At 38.6% G+C, this 23,603-nt stretch overlaps 2 protein-coding genes and 3 long non-coding RNA genes across 7 annotated transcripts in view; 1 reads left to right on the top strand and 4 right to left on the bottom strand.

Moving 5' to 3' along the window:
• LOC309512835 (cadherin-2-like) overlaps positions 1 to 2,931 on the bottom strand; it is a gene marked incomplete at its 5' end in the record, with an annotated part of 62,602 nt that extends 59,671 nt beyond the window's left edge. Inside the window, 4 exon segments of the mRNA XM_082188559.1 lie at positions 1,008 to 1,055; positions 1,058 to 1,149; positions 1,423 to 1,676; positions 2,869 to 2,931. Coding sequence (XP_082044685.1) covers positions 1,008 to 1,055; positions 1,058 to 1,149; positions 1,423 to 1,676; positions 2,869 to 2,931 — 457 coding nt within the window.
• LOC309512837 (polyunsaturated fatty acid lipoxygenase ALOX15B-like) overlaps positions 1 to 13,209 on the bottom strand; it is a gene marked incomplete at its 3' end in the record, with an annotated part of 178,256 nt that extends 165,047 nt beyond the window's left edge. The window contains exon 1 of the mRNA XM_082188561.1: positions 12,850 to 13,209. The remainder of the gene's footprint in view (positions 1 to 12,849) is intronic.
• LOC309512029 overlaps positions 1 to 23,603 on the top strand; it is a 276,593-nt gene that overhangs the window by 198,037 nt on the left and 54,953 nt on the right. The window lies entirely within an intron of this gene.
• LOC309512511 lies at positions 13,555 to 17,378 on the bottom strand. Its single transcript, XR_014211066.1, has 3 exons — positions 17,266 to 17,378; positions 16,957 to 17,036; positions 13,555 to 13,654 (listed from the first exon to the last, which is right to left on the bottom strand). It is a non-coding gene; the product is annotated as an uncharacterized lncRNA (long non-coding RNA).
• LOC309513337 lies at positions 20,473 to 22,413 on the bottom strand. The gene is made up of 2 exons (XR_014211419.1): positions 22,179 to 22,413; positions 20,473 to 20,636 (listed from the first exon to the last, which is right to left on the bottom strand). It is a non-coding gene; the product is annotated as an uncharacterized lncRNA (long non-coding RNA).

Here is a 23,603-nt window from a genome sequence, read left to right as displayed (position 1 = left end):
AACCGTGATGTTGCGCAGTGCAGTGAGGACTAGCCAATCGGGATGCAGAATGGTTACAGGGAGGATGGATCCAGGTTCAGCTTCAAAAATCCGCGAAAGTGTGTCGGGCTTACCTGCGGTGCGGGAGGGTTGATCTGTAACTGATCAAGCAGTTCTGAGAGCTGGGTTAACTGGAGAGACAGCTCAGAGAAAGCACGGTGAGAGGCGGTGATTTCCTCTTGCTGCCTTCCCAGAAGGGCGCCTTGCTGCCTGAGGATTTGGTGAACGTCTGCTTCCTGTTTCCTCTACTAAGTCCATGACTCGGCAATCAGCGCTAAATTGCCCAGGTCACAAGCTGCAGAAAGTGACAGGACAACACAGACAACAGGGAAGGCCATGAAGCACCCTGAACTGTGACAACAGCAGAGGAGCTTTGCTTGAAGTAAGACACTAGGTAACTCAAGACTTTGCAAAGGAGTGTGGCTTGTGTGTGTTGTGGGACATTGTATTGACGCTGGTCAGTAAAGAACAAAGAAGAAACAACTTGCTATTGATTTTGTTTTTTTTGTGCTATTGATCGCGTTTTGTTGTACAATATGGAATATGTGCATGGTATAGTGCATGGATTCGCAAATTAACTTGATTCTGCCGCTACACTAAGATTATATGGGCACACAAACTTTTGAAATTATTTATTGATAATAGGTTTCCACGCAATTTCGATAAAGTCAACTCATTTGGGTTAGGGTTAGGGTTGGTTGGGACATTCCAGGACTGGAATTCATCCAGTGTATAGGCTCTCCCTATTCCCATGTCATCCACGACTACATCACATAGACAGAAATAAGGAAATACACAAACACAAGGGCTCACGGCCTTCCGAGTGTCTGAACTCACACTGTATATGGCCGCACTAAATGCAGCTTTTTATGGATTTCCTTTTTTCAGATTGTTGATTTTACTTTTCAAAAAAAGCAGCAAGAATAAAAGAAAACAAATATAATTATTTTCTCAGACAGAAAACATACCGCTGTCAGTGACAAGGAACATAGCCGTGTAGATATTGTCTTGCACAATGGGGACTCTCTGTCTAAAACACCAGTGGTTGTGATGTGTCCATACATGGGGTCAATTCTCAGCCAGTTTGCAGGGTCAGACAGCGTGCTGTACCTAAGGAGAGAGTAACAATGTTAAGACATACTAAAAGATTTAGATAAAATATATATATTTATTCTGTTCATTTTTTTGCTCCTTGAATCTGATTGGTCGAAGAGCTTTTGGAACAGCACAGCTATAACATACCCAAGTATCTCTTGGAGGAGGTGTAAAGTTCTTGATTGCCTCCCCAGCCTCCTTGATTTTAACTCTACTCTGTGGCTCATCTTCAAACACATGTGTGACTTCTGCTCTGATTAATATGCTCAGGACAGATGTTTGCGTCACCTGAGGCTCTGCTGCGTGAAGCGGTCTGGATCCTGAGCAGTAAAGGTAGCGATCGCAGACTCGGCCTGCAAGCCCTCCTGCAGCTCCAGCAGCTTAGGGTTGGGCTGGAAATAAGGGCTCTCATTGACATCTCTGACGCGGATGGAGACGGTGGCTGTGGACTGACGGGGGACACGGATGCCTTTTTCTAGAGGAATCTCATTTGCTGCCACCACTGTCAGCACGAACGACCTGTTGATCTCGTAGTCAATGGGCTGAAACAAAGAAGGAATTATTATTATTTGTTAAATGAATCTACATAAAATTAATTCAAACCGGTAATGTACTCTGTGTTAATGTAAAATTCTGAATATTCTATTCTATTTTATTCTTTCCACAGTTCTCACACTTCTGTGAGTTCATTTCTAATCGTTGGTGACGTGACACTCCTGCCATGTTTTTGAACATTGTATCTGAGCACATGGTTTGTGTAATTCCTGATCATGTGCTCTTGTTCTTGTCTCTATGTAAGCCAGGGGTCGGCATCTTATGGAACGGAGGGCTAAAACCACTGGCACATCAGCAAAAGTAAGACAGGTTTATGTATTTCACATTTGTTGCATGGATGGAGCAAGAACATAATGTAAGTGTCTAAAATGCCCTCTTAATACAATATATACATTATACCTACATTAACCCTGTTCACTAAAATAACAAAGTAAGACTTCAGAAATTAGATAAATGCCAGGCAGTCTACTTGAGGAACGACCACTCCCTGAGAAGACAAAGGACCTTTCTGGAAATTAACATTTGAACTCTCTCTTGTGAAACTAGCACCATCATTCGAGTCGCAAGTCTCACCTAAGCAATCCTAATCTACATTTCTTCCCCTCTTCCCCCATCCCCCATCCTGAGATCACCAAAATTCACCCAAGAATCTATAATGTGAATAATTATCATACAATATTACACACGTTTGGTATTGTTTGAAATGTCTCAGTGCGACTGGTACAAATGTCTCATTCCCAAATGAGTAATACAAAAGGTAATAAGGTTTTTAAGAGTTTGGAGATAACTGGCACACAAGGAGGGTTGGTCTCCAGACAAATGGTCTCCTACTCCCAAAAGGTGTAACCTCTGAATGTAAATTCCCATTGTTAGCAGATGTTTCCATGTTAAAGAAGTTTCTGTCTATATAATGAAATGCAACTAGAGGATCGGGGCGATTCTGTACCTCAGATCAGCCCGTGATACGGAGAGTCGCAGAAACTCTCAGCATCATGTATTTCCTAATGTTGGGTTCGGGTCGCTTCTCTTTATTCCAGAGCATTTGATGTTTTGTATTGATTATCTTTGAACTGATTATGAAATTGGCGTGATATATTTACCTGACATAATAAATTGTAAGCATTGATTTTATTCTAACGGACTCTGGCATTATTTTCATTAAAGAGTTAAAAAGAAGACTTCCGGTCGCGACATGTAGGGAGAGGACGCACACGCGGAGGCTCCCAGTTTACTTTTTGTCATAATCTCATTCTAATTCATTCTTTGCTCGAATCTCGACATAACTTTTTTGGCTGTAGTTGCTTTAGCTTATTCCTGCAAAATGAGCAACTCCAAAAGCACAAAATCAGCCAGTAACACGCAGACCCCGGCTACACGTGCAGCTGGAAAGCTAGCATCCTTTGCAGCTAACGTTAACAACTCTCCAACAACTGAGAAGGCGCCTGCGACACCCGAAGCGGGGGTTATGGACCAACTTTCGGCTGAATTCGCAAAACAGAGAACCTCGCTCAAAGAGGATGTCTCGTCTCTGATCCAAGACGCCATCAGACCAATTCAAACGTCACTGGATTCGCTACAGACGACAATCAACTCATTCCAGAGCCGTCTTACCTCTGTGGAATCTGTAGCTGGGGATAACTTTGAACGGCTAACGGTGGCGGAGTCTGCCATTAGAATGCTCCAGAGCCAAAATCAGGGGCTTCTAGATCGGTGCGATGACCTGGAAAACCGCTCGCGGAGATCCAATCTCCGTATATTGAACATCCCCGAAGGCTGTGAAGATGGCAAAGATCCCCTAAAGTTCATGGTAGATGTACTGATGCAAGTGATGGGACCCGAAGCCTTCCCTACACCGCCTGAGCTGGAGAGAGCCCATCGGACCCCGACTTCTAAACCCGGCCAAAGATCATCCCCTCGCGCGTTCCTGGTCTGCTTCTCCAGATTCCAGCAGAAGGAAGCTGCGCTGCGCTGGGCCCGGAATCATGAGCTCAAGTATCAAGGCGCCACTCTAAGGGTCTATCAGGACCTCAGCGCAGCTCTCGCTAAAAAGAGAACGTCAGATTCCACCTGCTCCACCCGGCCCGACTGCGAGTGATGTATGGGAACGATGTACTCACTTTTGACTCGCCTGATGAAGCTTAGAAGTTTTTCGACCAGAAGTTCGGCAAAGAGTAGGACTTCACCTCATATGTTACAGTCTGGTTTGTCTGTACAACCCGACGATGGTTAATTGCCCGAACTCAAGGTGTGTATGTTCACCTTATAATGGTAAGCAGCAGTCCGGTACGAATACATAACGATGTTTATGCTAGGCTAATTCATACTATGCTATGCACGAGTTTATACATTTAAATCTTAACGGAGTAAACCATTCGTGCTGCTTTCCAGATGTGTGTACGCGTGCATATAGGTATGTTTGTGCGTGTATCTATGTTTATAATATGTGTTTTCTTACAATAAGGGGAACAGGCTTTGGCCTCTGTGAATGTTCAGTGGTTGACTTTTACTGCGTTTCCCAACCACCTCACCCCTCACTTTTTTATTTTTTATTTTTTTATTTCCATTATTATATATATATATATTTTTTCTCTTTAATTCACTTGAATGTTGAGAGGATTTATTGTTGAATATTAAAAATAACTGGGAGCCCCCCCCCAGACCTAAATATTAAGAGAATGTGCTACCAGAAGCTCTTGGAAATGGTGTTTAGCCTGCAGCTTGCCTCAGGGAGAGGGACAAGTATAGGCTTTGTTCTGGTTTTGTGTTTAGATAAGGTTAAGATTAGGGATAGGGTAAGGGACAACTCCACACTTTTGCAACATAGGATCTTCTTTTTTTATTTTATTTTTAACAGAAGTTTCTTTTCCTTTGCATCATATATATATATTTTTAGTTAAACATGGTGTATGGTACTGATGCAAGAGGGGCTGCTGTACGTTTCATTAGCTGGAATGTGAAAGGTTTGAATGGGCCTGTTAAAAGAGCCAGGATATTTAATCATCTTAAACATTTAAAATGTGACGTGGCATTTCTTCAAGAATCCCACCTACTGGTTAAAGACCAAGTCAGACTTAAAAAAGGTTGGGTTGGTAACATATTTCATTCTAATCTTAATTCCAAAACTTGTGGAACAGCCATACTGATTCATAAAAAAAATCAGTTCAGTGCGACTACTATTATTTCAGATCCTCAAGGACGCTTTGTGATGGTTTCTGGACTCCTCTATCATAAGCCTGTGGTTTTGGTCAATATTTATGCCCCAAATTGGGACGATGATAAATTTATGGGTAAAATGATCTCATTAATTCCAGATTTGAATTCTCACCAGTTGATTTTTGGCGGAGACTTAAACTGTGTGATAAATCCAACACTTGACCGCTCCCATTCTAAACTTACAAACCTTTCCAAAAAAGCCAAACTTTTATCACGTTTTATGGATGACATAGGATGTGTTGATCCTTGGCGTTTTTTGTACCCAGTGGGTAAATCTTTGTCTTTTTTTTCTCCTGTACATCACTCGTATAGTCGAATAGACTATTTTTTCATTGATCAGAACCTTCTTTCTTCTGTCACAAAAGTCGAATATTTGTCTATAATTATATCAGATCATGCGCCTGTATTACTAGATCTTGCTTTTCCTCTTTGCAAATTGGAACGCCCCTTTTGGAAATTAGATAGAAATCTTTTGACCGACGACATCTTTTGCAAAATGATATCCCAAAAAATAGACGACTTTATAGAATCAAACAAAAAAGATGATATTTCCCCCTCTCTCCTCTGGGAAACATTAAAAGCTGTAATCAGAGGTGAGATTATATCATATTCAGCTAAAATAAATAAAACTAAAAGAATCAAACAAGAGGAGCTCATTAAATCAATATCTATGGTGGATGCTCAGTTTTCTACCTCTCCTTCCCCCGAGCTTTACAAAAGGAAGCTGGATCTCCAAACGCAATATAATTTGATATCAACTGAGAAGACAGAACGTCTTCTTTTAAAATCACGGGGATATTTCTATGAACATGGCGACAAAGCTGGACGTTTATTAGCACACCAACTTAAATGCCACTCGGCATCCCAACAAATCCCCCAAATACGGAAAGATGATGGTGTACTAACTATCGATCCAGTTGAAATCAATGAAACATTTGCCTTATTTTATTCAAATCTGTATATGTCAGAGATGACAGAAGATGGCTCTGATATGGAACATTTTTTCAAGGACCTCCAAACCCCTTCAGTAACAGCAATACATAGGACTAAGACTGAGCTCCCACTAGATCATATAGAAATCTCTAATGCAATAAAAGCAATGCAAAATGGCAAGGCACCGGGCCCTGATGGGTTCCCTATAGAGTTTTTTAAAAAAGTTTTCCAACAAGTTGTCAACAATTTTGCTCGATATGTTTAATGATTCTCTGTCCCGTGGCTCTCTCCCACAGATACTAACTGAAGCATCTATTACTCTCCTGCTTAAGCCAGGTAAAGATGCCACAGAATGTGGCTCATACCGACCCATCTCCCTCCTCAACAGTGATGTAAAGATTTTGGCCAAAGCTCTTACCTTACGCCTAGAAACCACAATACATGACGTGATTTCTGCTGACCAAACTGGTTTTATCTCGGGGCGGCACTCATTTACAAACATCCGTCGACTTTTAAGTATAATTTACTCTCCTGTATCTAGTGTGGTCCCCGAGGTGGTTATCGCACTTGATGCAGAGAAGGCATTTGACAGGGTGGAGTGGGGATACTTATTGGCATGTTTAAAGAAGTTTGGTTATGGCCCTAACTTCATTTCATGGATTAAGCTTCTGTACAGCTCACCAAAAGCCTCTGTAGTAACAAATGGCAAACATTCACACTATTTCCAGCTGTCAAGGGGTACTCGCCAGGGCTGTCCAATCAGCCCACTTCTATTTGCCTTGGCCATAGAGCCCTTATCTATTACACTCAACACTTTACCATCAATTAGTGGAATACACAGGGGGGGGAGGGAGCATAGAGTATCTCTATATGCAGACGATTTATTATTATATGTATCAGACCCTGCTCTGGGCACCCCTCATATTACCCATGCTTTGAGGAAATTTGGGGCTTTCTCTGGGTACAAATTGAACTTTAGTAAGAGTGAATGTTATCCTGTTAATGATCTGGCCCTTCAAATACAAAATGATGTTTTACCATTCCAAATGTCTAAAAATGGCTTTAAATACTTGGGCATTAATATTACAAGGGACATGCAGCACCTCTATCAAGAAAACTTCTGTCAGCTCTTTGAAAAAACTAAATTAGACCTAAAAAAATGGAAATCACTTCATCTATCCTTGGCAGGGAAGGTGAACTGTATCAAAATGAATATACTCCCCAAATTTCTTTATCTATTTCAGTGTATCCCACTTTATCTCCCTAAATCTTTTTTTAAGTCCCTCGATAAAGCTTTTATCTCATTTTTATGGGATGGGAAAAAGCCTAGAATACGGTTAGAATTACTACAAAGACCTAAAGACCAAGGTGGCTTAGCTTTTCCAAATCTTTGCTACTATTATTGGGCCGCAAATGTTCAAAAAATCATACATTGGCTAAATACCCCTGACATAGACTGGTGCGTCTTTGAGGCTGCATCTTGCACCTCAACATCTCTTAAAGCCCTGGTCACCTCCAGCCTGCCCGCCCCTATTATGAAATACACTAATAATCCAGTAGTCATAAATACCCTTAAAATTTGGTTTCAACTTAGACAGAACTTTAAATGTGAAAACCTTTTTCATTTAAGTCCCATACACAATAATCACCTTTTCCCCCAGGCAATGCTAGACTCTGAATTCACTCTTTGGCAAAGGCGAGGCATTCTCTATTTTAAAGACTTGTACACAAACTCCATTTTTGCAAACTTTGATGATTTGTCGCACAGATTTAGTCTACCGTGGTCTAGCCTATTTCGTTACTTTCAAATCCGCCACTTCCTTCAGCACCATTTTTCTAACTTTCCATACACACCACCACCCTCGGGCTTAGAGAATTTGTTAGAACCCCCAGTCAATTCCCCAAAAAATATTTCAAGGATATATGGCCTGATAACCAGTCTTAAAAGCACAAATCTTGCAAAGATTAGAGCAGACTGGGTGAATGAGTTAGGGGAGGAACTAGAATTAGAGGAGGACATTTGGGACAACGCTCTACTAAGAGTAAATGACAGCACTTCCTGTGCCAAGTTGAGCTTAATTCAATTCAAAATTCTACACCGTATTCATTACTCGAAAGTGAAATTGGCTAAAATATATCCTAACATTGATGCTAGCTGTGACAGGTGTCGTAACACTCCTGCCAACTTAACCCATATGTTCTGGTTGTGTCCAGCCCTCACGACCTACTGGTCTATGATTTTCAAAACATTGTCAGAGGCTCTTTACATCGACCTCCAACCTAACGCTGCAATGGCCATCTTCGGTATTACAGATAGAAGATACTCTACACTAAGGAAAAATTATAGGGGAGGGGAGGGAAGGGGAGGGGAGGGGGGGTGGGGGGTTGTTATTATTAGAAAATATGAGCATTGTTTCTACAATTGTTGCCTTTTGTTTTCATGTATATGTACATGCCCTGTATTACTGGTGCTCAATAAAAAATGCTTTACAAAAAAAAAAAAAGAGTTAAAAAGAATATTCAAACATTCGCTCACATTTAATGATGCACAGATATCATAAAAACCTTTTCATTTTAGGAGTCAGATGAAATAACGAGAAAATACATATGAGAAAATGTATTGAATTTAATCAAAAATACTTTGCCACGAGAAAAGACAGTAGCACGCAGAGACCTTCCCCGCGGACCGGATGCCTCCATTGGGCCGATTGAGCGCGGGCTTACAATAACCTTAACAACAACACTGAAATAAGAGCTTTCGGTTTATCTGTCAATTAGATGTGCGTGCAAGTTGCTTAAGTTACTATAACAACAGTGAATCACATCACGTTTTCTTTCAGAATCATCATTAGCTAATAGAAACATAAAATAGCATTTTATTAAAGATAAAAGACCCGTAAGTCGGCAAGCTGAAATGTTCGGTATAAATAAATATAGTTATTAAGAATAATGAATTTCCATTTGAGATTTCCATCCTCACAATACTGCACTGGTTGCCAACAGTCAACAGTTGGCTTGTGTTCTGCAAGTGAACATCGTCTTATGGTGCATCATCTCAAAGAGGCACAGAATCACTTTCACAGACCTTCACCATGACTGTTCCCTGCTGGTGGAATGATCTAACTCAACCAGAGCTGCTGAGTCCGGAGTCACTTTCAAGAAATGGCTGAAGAAGCTTCTTTTTCGTCAACAATTGATCTATTAATACTAACACTTTCTTTTCTCCTCTCTGTATGCGTATACTGTGTTAGATTACACTGGGAAGGGTCACAGCACTTGCATATTGTTGTCCTATTGTTAGTTTAACTGCTTCTATTGCTCTCCTCATTTGTAAATCAGGTTAGGGTTAGGGTTAAATGATCAAATGTAAATGTTTCTGATTCAGCATGTAGTCGGCCAAGCAAAAGACATTTCTGCATAAGGCTGACATGCAAATGAAAATATAATACAATTATAACTAAATGCTAAAACTCTTCAGTGGTCTTTTGTTTTGACAAATTATCAAAAAAAAAAAAAAAAAAAAAATCACCTGCCTGCAAAAACTTGTTTCTTCTGTACAAATTACTTAAATGTAAAACATACTTTAGATATAAAACAGGGATTTTTTTTGGCCAGAAAGTGATGAGTTTGGCACACCAATATTTGATCTACAATTAACAAGGAGATAAATATCAAAGATAAAAGAGTTTTTTTTTTTGGTAATTGCATTGAAACAACTGCTTGTAAACAAAATATATTTAGTTAAAGCTGCAGTCCGGAGGATTTCCCTCTTTGTCGCCATCTCCGTTCAAAATATGCAATTGCAGTTATTCGCGTAATAATCAAATTGACGTGGTTTGTGCTCCGGCGTGAAACCTGCGCGGATGAACACTGTGTTTTGTGGAGAGCGTGTTGCTGTCAATCATAGCGTCGGTGCGGCAACTGTCACTCAGAATCACGGATGACACTTTTTGATAGTTTGACAAGCAGAACGATTTTCACGGAATATGTCATCTGAACAAGTAAGTAATATCTTTGTTCCGATCATCTAAAATGTGTTTTTAAGCAGCAGGCTTAAATCGTGCTGATTAAATTTAACGATCGCTTAATTAAAATTAACGATCGATTAACTATTCAAATTTCTTACCCGTCCAGAAGAAAAAATGCTGTCTCCGCGTCTGTTTTGAACCCCTTCAAATCACGGAGTTCACGCCATCTTTCAAACGCCCTGCCGATGTTAACTCTGGTTTTTGCATGAGCCCAGTCGCTTTCTCTTTTTTTCATTAACCACTCCGAAGTACGAACTCTTTTCTTCTTTACTACGGGTAGTTCTCCGCATGTCGCTGGTGACTAGTGATGTTCCGTCTGACACCGACGCTCCGAAGCTTGCTTCAAACTCGAACGGTCCTTGCAATGAACCACTGCTTCGGAGCTTGTATCATTACGTCACTAGTCACGTGAAAATGACTTCTGAAGCAAACACACTGGTTCACTCCTGTAGTGAATCATCTCTGACTGCTTTGACAGCCCAATGTGTTGACAGGTTTGAAACATGGCGGCTGTATTTCTTCTTTTTTTATTATTATTAATTAGAGAACATATGAACATTGTTACATAAAAACATGCATCAAAGACAGAAACTTAAAAAACCCTCTGCTACATTATACAAGTACAACCAGTTACACAAGCACATCCTTTTCAACATACAAAAATATCAGTCCCACCAGTTAACAAGTTAAGAGTTCTGCTTCCCACAGCTAAACAAGATTCAGCTTTCACACATGATACTGCCCTGCTAAAAAAAAACTATAGAAACCATTACAGAAATTCTATTGGATTTAATAGTTTTCATGGGAATTTTATTGGTTGTAATGGGAATTATAGTGGTCTCTGTGGGTCTCTACTGATATGTGTTGGGTTCTATTGGTGGGGGCATTAAAGGAGAACTTGGTAACTTTTTTTACTTAATAAAACTGTCTAGAAATCATTTGGATGGTTAAACAACCTGTTCTGGTGATATTGGTGACTTTCCCCGCTCCCCCCAGCGTTCCCAGGCGGAAAACCAACCTTGCAACTTGCGCACTGCCGTCCCGGCAAAGTGAAATTGGAAGTCTCGTGAGAAGCGAGAACTAGAACGAGAACGAGCGCGAAACACAAATTGCTTTACGGCAATTCGACATAAACACACACGCATGTATGATGTATTACCAGATGACCCACCTCGGTAGACATAGCTCCACACGATACAGTTGGCTTGCTCCGATCAAAACAAACGCACATGAGCAGCGGTAGAGAGGGGGAGGAGGCCGCCGCAAGTGAGTTTTTTACGACTGTGTTGTGAAATATACGCCCCCCCACAGATGTAGGGGGAGCTCGTGGGGAAAACATGCGACAACAAAAGGGAAAATCAGCGAAGAAGTGACTAGAGTTCGCTAGAGTTACAGAGTTCTCCTTTAAATCCTAATGGAATATGTCCCAAACACATTACAAAATAGAATTCTGTAGTGGTTTAAATAGTAAAAGCCAATGGTTCCTATTGGTATTTTAATAGAAACCATTAGAATTTCTGTGATGGTTTCCAACTTTTTTTTAAGCTGGTCTGATCTTCTGTCCTTGTCTAAAGAAATAATTACACACACACACATCATGCTTAATGTTTTATTATCAAAGTGAACACATGAAATTCATCAGTATCTGTAAAATGCACCTACATAAATGAGTTTCACAGCACTAACACTGTTTCAGCATTGATCGCCTCGGTAAACACGTAATAAGCCTACTTGCATTTTATGGTTGTCAGCTTTGTTGCATTACATTTACTTCACCAGGAGATGGTGCTGCAATTTCTATATGAATGAAGCTTCGAGTAATGAACCATTTTCGACACAATTGTATCAGAAAGCAATAATGCTTCGAAACGCTTCATTTGGCCATCACTACTGGTGACTGGCGTTTGGACCTTTCGGGATCAGCCATGATTCCACCCACATTAGCAAAGGAGCCGGGACTCAATCCTTATATGTACGGATGTGACGTAAAGACGCCAAGCCATGCTCGAATTTCCCGGGAAAACCGATTCGAACCACTGAAATTAAAATCATTATTACAAGCCAACCGTTTTGAATCGAGCTAAGGCAAGTAGATCGTTTTGAACACTGGCTGAATGTGGTTTTTTTTTTTAAATAATTATTTTCGTTGATTTTTAACTCAAAAAAAGCCACGGAATGCAGCTTTAACCTTCAAATACCAAAATTTATTAGAATATACTTCAAGCGGTGAGAAAATACATTGTGAACGTAAAATGTCGTTTTTTAAAACATATTTTGAACAACATAAATATATTTACTTGGAAAATGTACTAAAAAATGTATTAAGAAATATATGAGGAAATATAAATATAAGTAAACTTGTAGAAAATATATTTATATAAATACATTTTACCTCTATACTATCAATATTCTGTTTTATTTTGAAATATATTTAAAAAATATATCTGTGCGCAGTAATTATTATTTTTATTATTTATTACAATTATTATTTAAGCACTTACGTAAAAAAGTTGTATGTTTTATTTAGCAAGCATGTAACCACTTAGATTATAGATGGAAAAGACCATTTACTGCCTATATAGACAATTTACCATAGGAAATATGTGCCTTTTAATTGCCCAGATGGATTTCATGTAGGATTGCACTTGGTACTAGGTGGGACCTAACTGGGCTACATGCACAAGACCCATCTCGGTCCCAGCTTAAACCCACCAACATTTGTATATGGGGCCCATGTGGGTTTGAAATGGGCTTAAAAATGGGCTCTGTATGGGATTGTCCGCAGGTTCCATAATGGCCCCATACCAACTGCCCACATGGATTTCATATAGGATGTTAATTATAAACAGGTGGGCCCCAACTGGGCTACATGCACAAGACCCATCTTGGTCCCAGATTTAGTTTTTTAGTGGGTACTACAAGGTTACTATATGGGCAGAAATATGGGCTGTAAGTGGGTTTGTCCATGTTGGCCCCAGCAACTTACTCATTTAGGTTTTATGCAGGATTTCACAGGGCTTTAGGTGGGGCCCAACTAGGAATCATATGCATGTGGCCCAACTAGGGATCATCTGGGTTCCATCTAAATGAGTAGCAACACCACACAAACAAGTTCTAAAGCATTAGAGCACACAGTGAGATTGAAATCTTTTCAAATTAAAATTTTATTGAAATTACCCATCATATTATGCTATATTCTGAAATTCCAGAGACAATATTTAAAGAAGCAGATTTATGTCAGATTAAAGAGTATCTCTTTAAAGTTTTATACCTAATTGTTAAAATACATACTTTTAACCTGTATTTGACCCAGTCTTTACTGAAAGCTTTGAACAGGAAATAAATTGGGGACAGTTAGAAGCAGCAGCAACTATACATGTATCAGTACAGCTTACACTGCAGACAGTCATGTGTGCATTCTGGACACTGTCCTAGACAGTCATGTGTGCATTCTGGACACTGTCCTAGACAGTCATGTGTGCATTCTGGACACTGTCCTAGACAGTCATGTGTGCATTCTGGACACTGTCCTAGACAGTCATGTGTGCATTCTGGACACTGTCCTAGACAGTCATGTGTGCATTCTGGACACTGTCCTCCATCTCTTCATTCTGGACACTGTCCTCCATCTCTTCATTCTGGACACTGTCCTCCATCTCTTCATTCTGGACACTGTCCTCCTCCATCTCTTCATTCTGGACACTGTCCTCCTCCATCTCTTGTCCCAGACTATTTTGAGAGTTCCCTCTCAGTTTCTTGCCAGTTGATCTGTGCAGTCTTCTTAAGAGCCTCTGCAAAACAAATTCGTTTTTTTAGAGATTATGATTTTAGAGAAGTCATGTTACTTACACATGTCACAATACCTTATGAAAGAATAACAACTTTTACTCAGGATAAAAAACAAAAACAGCATTAAACTTCAATTGGAATGGTCATGGTATTGGAATGTCACTGGAAGGGCATTTGGAAAAATCAGAGAATTACTGTTTATTTATTCAGATTATTCAGATTTAATTTTGTATTAATAAAACCAGTTTATAAAGTATGAATATGCGATGTGTTTGAAAGCATCAATTCATTCATTGATACAAGTTAACCATTAAAAAAATAAAAAAATAAAAAATAAGAATACATTATTTGTTTCAAGTCATTTTAATATTAGGTAGTTTCTCACAATCAGATTTTCAGTCCATGATAGAATGGGCCGACAAAATGATGCATAATTAAAGTATTTAATTATTTTTTTTTATTGCTAATGATTTATGATTGCTTTTAAAGTAAAAATATAAAAATATAATTCTTTGTGTCTTTGGAAAATAATTGAGGTGATCACAGGTGTGGATGATTATTACATTTCCAGCATGGCTCCACTTAAGAGTCACAGTTTTAATAAGTCAGAATTAAGTTAAAATGAGAATCCCAATTCTTTAAGTGTTTCAGACAGAGATCACGATTCTGAACAGATAAAATAACAACATAACATGTAATTTACTAGAGGTTCTGACAAATGTTAATTTCTGCAGTCGATTTAAAATGTTTAATCTTAAAAAAAAAAGTTTGAATGAATGATTAAAATACGCGTTTCATTACTGGATGAATCAGCGTTTTTGAACGAATCTCTAGAATTAATTATTAAAGTTTCAAGTGTCAAGTTTCTTGCAAAAGTTTTTTTAAAACAACGGAGGATGGTTAGTTTGTGACAACAGCAGGAAACTGCATATTACATTCACATCAAAAGATTAAATCAGATTTGAAGATTGTGACCTATAAATGCACATTAACCCGATGACTTAGCATTCATGTAAAAACTATGTTCAGATTCATCATCTGATCGAAACAAATCAATCGCGGGCACGAATCAAAAAGTCACAAAGTGCTTACTTAAATTTGTGTGTGTGTGAGAGGTGCGATCGAACAGTGTAAACATAAAAACATACTCCATAATTTTGTTTATATAGGACATTATTCAAACTGCAAAGTGTTTAAGTTATTGTTAATTAAAATTTTAAGGAAAACAAAAATATTAAAGGTCCCGTTTTTCCTGTGTTTTTGAAGCTTTGATTGTGTTTACAGTGTGCAGTATAAGGCCCCGTTCACACCGCAAGTCTTAATGCTCAATTCAGGGATGCAAACACATGTATGGTCAAAAAAGAGAGAGGTTATCGAAGCCCTCGCCCCGCGGCAAATATCCAGATACTTACATAATTGTGATGAATTTAATCCTTTGTAAGTTATCATTTTGCAGTGTAAGATTACAGTTAACACCTTTAAATATTACATAAATGTATTATGTATTTTTATTAAACTTAGTGAGTATATAAATCAGCAGCAAAAAGTAATTCTTGAGAAAATCTGCACAGTAATTTTATAAAATCTAAACATGTTAATAAAAACAAATTACTATTAGTACTCTTATAAAATTCAATCAGGCAATCATACATTTCACAATTTTATATGTATATATGAATGTCAAGAATTCAGAAGTGTAGGCCTATATATTTATATAGCCTACACTACACAGAAATAATATACAATTAAATTATGCTTATTTTAAATGTATTGAGCAGGCTAGGTATAAAAAATATAGGCTTTTAATAATCTTTCAGTGCGCAAAACCATGATAATATGAAACGCTTCAAAACAGAGCGCACAAAGCGCGTATGCGCATCACGGGTGCAGAATGATGTGCTCAAAGCAACATGGAGTCACAGTGTGCAGCGCTGCACTTAAATGCGCACATTGGAGAGAGTTTTACCGTGCATCCTGCTGTAACCGGACGAGGCGCCCGCGCTGTTTGAATACTGAATGGAGAATGATTGACAGCCGCAGAGGAGGGAAAACGAGTTTCTGTAAACTTTAATTTAATGATGTAAATACACTTCTGTCCCTCACATTAAGCTGTGGAATGGCTTCAGATGACTTTGTGAAATTATAATCAGACGCTCTCAGACCCAAGTCACCCAAACTGACGTGAAAAAAGCGGGAGGCGCCGAAAAGCGTGCTGTTTGCATCCCTGTCAATTCTGATTTTTTGCTCAGATCCGATATTTTGATTGGCTGTTCACATTACCTTTTAAAATGTGACCAATATCTGATTGCACTGTGAACTGTTTGAGGTTTCAAACTAACCCGCATGCGCAAAAGAACAATAACAATGACATCAGACGCAGCACGCGGTTGCACTAAAGTTCGGGAGGTTATGGAGGAAGTAAGCATATTCACATTTACAGTGCTATGCATAAGTTTAGACACCCATGCTAAAGTTTACTAAAAAGAGGAATAAAAAAATCATCTTTTGGAAATTGAACTTAATGCCTTAATTAAAAAAATTAGGAAAAATCCAACCTTTCAGGACACCAATTTTCTTTGTGAATGAATAATGTATCGTAAATAAATAAATGTTCTTCCTTAAAATATAGGGTGCATAAGTCTGGACACCCCTATGTTAAATTCCAATAGAGGCAGGCAGATTTTTATTTTTAAAGGCCAGTTACTTCATGGATCCAGGATACTATGCATCCTGATAAAGTTCCCTTGGCCTTTGGAATTAAAATAGCCCCACATCATCACATAGCCTTCACCATACCTAGAGATTGGCATGGTTTTATTTCAGTTAGCCTAATAGCTAGTTTGATTTGCATTGAGAGATGATCTTATGGAAAGTACTCCATGCCAATCTCTAGGTATGGTGAAGGCTATATGATGATGTGGGGCTATTTTTATTCCAAAGGCCAAGGGAACTTTATCAGGATGCATAGTATCCTGGACCCATGGATTCTTTCAGATGAATACAATTGGAGTTATATTAATAAACACATTGACGCTTCCAAGCTGCATAATGGCAGTGGATCGAAACTCATGGCCTTGCTCCAGAAGGGCTTTATTAACCCAACCCCATAGTTAATATAACTCCAATTGTATTCATCTGAAAGAAGAAAGTCATATACACTAACGATGGCTTGAGGGTGAGTAAATCATGTGGTAATTTTCATTTTAGTGAAATTTACTACTACTCTAAGTCAATTTTGTAAATTTTATTAAATTAAGTCACATCAAAACACCTCACACATAACAAAAGGTTAATGGATCCATACCAGAAGTGACAGTGCAATCCTCCACCAAATTGCCAGTACTCATCTGGATCCTTGGTCATTCTGGGGTGGGCTGATAAGTCCTTAAAAAGAAAGATTTAATTTTGTACCATTCCTTTAAACAATATTAAATTAAATAAAACACACATACACACACACACACACACACACACACACACACTGTGAACACACACACCCGGAGCAGGTGGACAGACGTTTTTGCACATACATGTCACGTCACATCACACAATTGTAGCTTTGAAAAAAGCAAATTGGTACACCAAAATCAAACAGACCATCTAATAATTTTACCTGTAGCCACATTTATCCTGTTATGACACGTCTGAGGGTCTTTCCCTTGATGTTCTTTAGTGAACTAAATAAAGGACTGATGATGGTGGTGACATGTTCTCCTTTTTTTTTCACTTTAGAGGAAAAAAAGACAAAAGGATCAAAAAAAGTTACTCAGATTTGTCACTGGTAGATGAAATGACTTTTGATGATGAGAATAGCCTAACACTACATAATATATTAATCCCAATGTAAGGTTTAGAAGCAATGGTTAAAATTGACTTGCATCTTACTGAAGTTGATAAATGTGGTGGATTTGTCTCTGTTTGGTGCCTGTTCTCCCCAAAAAAATCTTCTTCCAGTGCTTGAGATATACATCTATATGTAAATTACTGTTTTATCAGTCACTTACTCATTCGAATGCTCCTTCCCTAGAAATAAAATAAAATAAATTAAATGCAATAGTTCCACTTTAGCAGAATCAAATACACTTAACCTCAGCACTACTTCCATATAACTAAAGTGCATTAAATACAACATTTGTTGTTCTTATTGACTTTAAGTATATGTTTTAGGATACCAAAGTACAATTGCAGGGTATTTATATTAAGTACATACACATACATAAACTTCAATTAGTCCAGAATTCAGCTGCCCGAATCATTACTCGAACACCCTCCATCCATCACATCACTCCTGTACTCCAGCAGCTCCACTGGCTCCCTATCCAGTCCCGTATCCAGTTCAAAGTCCTCTTGCTGATATTCAAAGCCATCCACAACCTCTCACCCCCTTATCTATCTGACCTCCTTCATGTTCCCACTCCATCTCGCTCTCTCAGATCCTCTTCCTCATTATACCTGTCCGTCCCACCTGCCCGTCTCACCACAATGGGGAGCAGAGCATTCAGCCGCTCTGCTCCCCGCCTTTGGAACTCCCTTCCACCTCATCTCAGAAATATGGACTCATCCCCTCATTTCAAATCTGGACTCAAAACCTATCTGTTTAAACAAGCCTATTCATTGTAACATCCATTCATCTGTAATTCAAATTGATTTTAACTGGTTTTTAATTGATTTCTTGCATTATTTTATCATTTGTTTTATGTATTAACTTTTATGTATGCCTGTACGGTGACCTTGAGTGTCAGAAAGGCGCCTTTCAAATAAAATGTATTATTATTATTATTTGTAAATGCATTTGTAGTAAACTTAGCATAAAATAAATGTTTCAAATATATTCTAGTATTTTTTTTCCAATAGGGTTTTCATGTGTTTGTGTTTGAGTTTTAGACTAGCTGACAACACTGACATCAGAGGCTTCAACGTTAAATAAGTGCTAATACGCTAATCGCGAAAAGGATCTACCGCCAGCAGTCGATTTTGATATTCTAGGTATTATCAACTGGCCGGAATATTGAGATCGCAATAGACGTGAAGGACTATAATGCGTTAAGAGCTCGCTCAAGTACTGCGGAGCTAAACCATTTAGTGCTTTGTAAGTAATCAGCAATATTTAAAAATGTATGCGATGTTTAATAGGGAGCCAATGCAGTGTTGACAGAACCGGGCTAATATGGTCATATTTTAGACAGTATTCTGGATTATTACTTGAGGAAGTTTTTTTGTCCAATAATTAGAATCTCAGTTTTTTTCAGAGTTTAGTAGTAGGAAATTACTAGTCATCCAATTTTTTATATCAGCTATACATTCCGTTAATTTTGTGAATTGGTAAGTTTCGTCAGAGCGTGAAGAAATATAGAGCTGAGTATCATCGGCATAACAGTGAAAGCTAATGCCATGCTTCCTAATGATATCTCCCCAAGGGTAGCATGTACAGAGTGAACAGCAACGGTCCTAGTACTGAGCCTTGTGGTACGCCATACTGAACTTGCAATCGATAAGACATCTCTTCATTTACTGCTACAAACTGATAACGGTCAGATAAGTATGATTTAAACCATGCTAGTGCAATTCCACTAATGCCAACATAATTTTCGAGTCTATTTAAAAGAACGTTGTGGTCAATAGTATGAAATGCAGCACTAAGATCGAGTAACACTAATAGAGAGATACAACCACGATCGGATGATAAGAGCAGATCATGTGTGACTCTAATGAGAGCAGTCTCAGTACTATGGTACAGTCTAAATCCTGACTGGAAATCCTTGCAGATATCATTTTTTTCAAAAAAGGAACACAGTTGTGAAGATACTGCCTTTTCTTGTATCTTTGACAGAAAAGGAAGATTCGAGATCGGCCTGTAATTGACTAATTCTGTACGATCAAGTTGCGTTTTTTAACAAACGGTTTAATCATAGCCAGCTAAAAAAGTTTTTGGTACGTATCCTACTGACAAAGATGAATTAATGATATTGAGAAGAGGATCTATGACCTCTGGAAGCATCTCTTTCAGTAGCTTAGTCGGTATAGGGTCTAACATGCATGTTGTCGATTTAGATGATTTAACAAGTTTAACGAATTCTTCCTCTCCTAAAGCAATGAATGAATCGAATTTTTCCTTAGGGACACTAGAATGCACTGCCTGATGTGATACTGTAGTAGACGGATGCATGGTTATAATTTTCTCCCTGATATTATCAATCTAATAAGTGAAGAAGTTCATAAAGTCATTACTGCTGTGCTGCTTGGAAACTTCTGGGCCTGAAGCTTTCTTTTTCGTTAGTTTAGCCACTGTTTCAAATAAATACCTAGGGTTGTGTTTATTTTCTTCTAATAGGGTTGAAAAATAAGCAGATCTAGCAGCTTTTAAGGCCTCTCTATGCAATCGAGCTCTCTTTCCATGAAATGCGAAATACCTCTAGTTTTGTTTTCTTCCAGTTGCGCTCCATTTTTCTGGCTGTTCTCTTAAGGGCCTGAGTGTGTTTGTTGTACCACAGCGTTGGACTATTTTATTTAAACTTCTTTAAGCGCAACGGAACAACTGTGTCTAAAGTGCTGGAAAAGAGAGAGTTAAAAGTTTGTCGCAATATCGAGTTCTTCTAAGCCAATTCGAGTGTAATGTCCCGTTTCCACCGTAATGCACATCTTAAATGTTGCAGCTTCAACACCTAAATGTGTTTATGTGCAAAACCTGTTTTTGAAAAGTTCAAAACTGCTATTGTGGCTTAAAACTCGGCAAGAGAAGTTTGGATCAGGAGGATTATGTTTCAAATACAAGAACTGAAGAGGATGAGAGTGAACCGAGCACAAGTGCTAACAACAGTGTACTTTTAAGTACAATGCATTTTCATTTAATCTATAAGTACAGTTTTTATTTCACTTTTAGGTGCAATACATTTTCATTTAATCATTAAAAAAAATTACCTGTATGTAAGCAGCACACAGTGCAGTGTTGATGTTAAAACTGTGTTGTTACAATGTTTAAAGTGGCTGACAACAATAAACAGGGTTCATACACATTTTAACCAATACTTTTCCATAACTTTTCCATGACTTTTCGGCACATTTCCATGACTTTGTATTCCTGAAAATGTCAGTTGGCATTAGAGCTGACACAGAAGCGGCATCAAAACTGGCATTAGCCTACTATATTTACACTTCATTTACAATAGCATAAATAAAGCTATTCAATAGGCTATTTACATTTACATTTTACATTTATTCATTTAGCTGACGCTTTTATACAAAGCGACTTACAATTGCTATATATGTCAGAGGTCGCACACCTCTGGAGCAACTAGGGGTTAAGTGTCTTGCTCAGGGACACATTGGTGTCTCACAGTGGATTCGAACCCGGGTCTCTCACACCAAAGGCATGTGTCTTATCCATTGCGCCACTACCACCCCTATTTAAATGAAATGATTTATAATTTTAACGTTTTAATTAAAAGATACTTTAAATATGAAACTAAAGCCACCAGTAGGTGGCGGCAAGTCACTTAATAAGTCTTAATAAGAGAGTTGTTGGAGTCATTTATTCAACCGATTCGTTCAAACGGCTGATTCATTCAGAAAAACAAGTGATTGTTCATTTAATCGTTAAAATGATTCGTTCAAAACACGGATTTCATTAAATAAATTTTTTTTAAAATCATCGATGTCTGTTGGACTACGGCTTCATTATAAAATTCTCGTCGGCGATATAAAGTGAAAATTGACATTGTGTCCAAAAAGTAACTCACAATGTTAACTTTATTGTTAATTTAACTGTTCTATAACATTAAGCACATTTGAAATTGTGCAAAGGAAAACAACACTCTTGCTCATGTGATATTCTAATATGACAACATAATATGATATAAATATAAGACAAAAACTCATTTGGGCACATCTATAACTGCACTGACACATCACGCAGTGAAAGCAAGCATGAGAGACAAACGCGATGTCAGCTCGCAGTGCCTCGTACATAGTTAAAACAATGATTACAATATCATCATAGTTCATAGACAATATCGCACACTCCTAAGCACATAAAGAATGAACTTACAATTGAACTGACATTTACTCGTTTTCTTCTGTCCTCTCGCGTGCAGGAGACAGACGTAGGCTATTCTATGTATCTTTTCACATGCGGCCAGAGCTGCAATCCTCTTTCCGCTACATTCTCGACCCACCGGTGCTTGCAAAACCTTAGCATGCTCGTGCCACTTTCCTGGCATTTCAATTAAGTTTCTGTGAGCACTGACTTCGCCTCAGGTGGGGTTAACATCGCAACAAGTGAGTGAATCGGAAGTGAACTGAACGTTATGCCGCCCGAATAAGGACGTTAAGACAACGCGAAATAGGCCTATTTTTTTTTATTAAACAGTTTTTGTATTAATCACATATTATGCTGTGTCAAAAAAAAAAAAAATCCATGACTTTTCCAAAACTTTCTGGGTCTTTTTATTTTTTCAAAACCTTTCCAGGCCTGGAATTTGCATTTTTCAAATTCCATAACTTTTCCAGGTTTTTTCAAAACGTACGAACCCTGAATAAATATTCTTATAAATAAAACTGCCTGGTTTTTGAGCTGTGCATAACTGTAGCTGAATAGTTAGGCCTACTACGCTACTGTATTTTAATATTGGTCATTATGGTGGTACTTGGAGAGCCAAATATTTTTCTGAGGTGGTACTTGGGTGTAAAAAGTTTGAGAACCACTGGTGTAGTTCAATGTTCCACATTTATTGTATGTCATTATGTCAGTATCAGTATTTGTACAACCATCATTTGTAGTTGCCTATTCACAAACTGTTTGCTCAAGCATAGCGTTTTCTCTGAGTTCACTGTGTGCTTTCTACCATGCACAAATAAAAAAAAGTCACTGAACTTTTGCTGTGCAATTGTAACAATGAGCACTCAAACACACCAAACCAACAATTACTAAAAACGCACTCAAAAACTGATTTTGCACTAGTTACTATAAATTACAGCAACACCTCCCCCTTTGCCTTTGAGACGAGGTTCATGACTATAACAGTAATCTTGCGGGACTCATTTAAAGTAATGTAATCGTTTGGTTTTAGCCAGGTTTCTGTCAAACACAGCACATCTAGATTATAGTCTGAAATCATATCATTAACAATGAGTGCTTTTGAAGTAAGCGATCGAATTTTTTATTTGTTGAACATCAATTAAGTTTTTACCCTTAGATGGGTTTGGAAGTTTAATGTCCTAATTCTGGGAACAGACACAGTCTATATGATGATATCTAGGTGAAAGGCTCTATGTGATGGGATTTATCTGACCTTGGTGACGCAAGGCCGCTAGCAGACGGTCGGTTTAGCCAGGTTTAGGTCGGTTTAGCCAGTCTGTCTGCTTCCTGACCTGAGCCCCAGATTGTCATGTTTGAGCTCTAACCCCCAATTTCCACCGGCTGCGTTACGGCTCCGGCACGGCGGCGGAGTCAATAGGTTTCCATTAAAGTCAATGAGTGTATTGTCACGGGGTGACAAATAAGCCCGGGACTATCCCCGCCAGAGAAATGCCCTTGTTGAGATCTGGGAAGTGAAACACCATTCCAAAGCCAGGGTGAGTGCCTGTCGCTATGGTAACCGAGTGGCGGATTGATAGCAGGTGTGGGTAATTTGCGCTGAGCGTTTGAATGGGGCCACGCTAGCTCATGAGAGTATAAAAAGTCAGAAGAAGAGAAAGCATGTGTGGTTCCTCTCCTGCTTGTGGTGCTTTTGTTCTCGTTTGGATGTGGCTGGCTCCTGTTGGGAAGTGTTCTCTGAAGTGTGTCGTTGAGGGCTCGTTGTGAGGAAAAAGGAACGTCGTGTGTGAGGAAGTGAAGACGGAGGGAGAGAGGATTTAAAGAGGGAAGTGCATCGTCTGGATGAAAGAGTGAAGATAAGTAACTGATTATTGAATCTCCTACCACACGTTTGATACTGAGATAGATGTGGGTTGAAG

The sequence above is a fragment of the Leuciscus leuciscus genome (assembly GCF_965113295.1).
Source record: "Leuciscus leuciscus genome assembly, chromosome: 13".
Lineage (NCBI taxonomy): Eukaryota > Metazoa > Chordata > Actinopteri > Cypriniformes > Leuciscidae > Leuciscus > Leuciscus leuciscus.
This window is presented reverse-complemented; position numbering and strand designations above follow the sequence as displayed.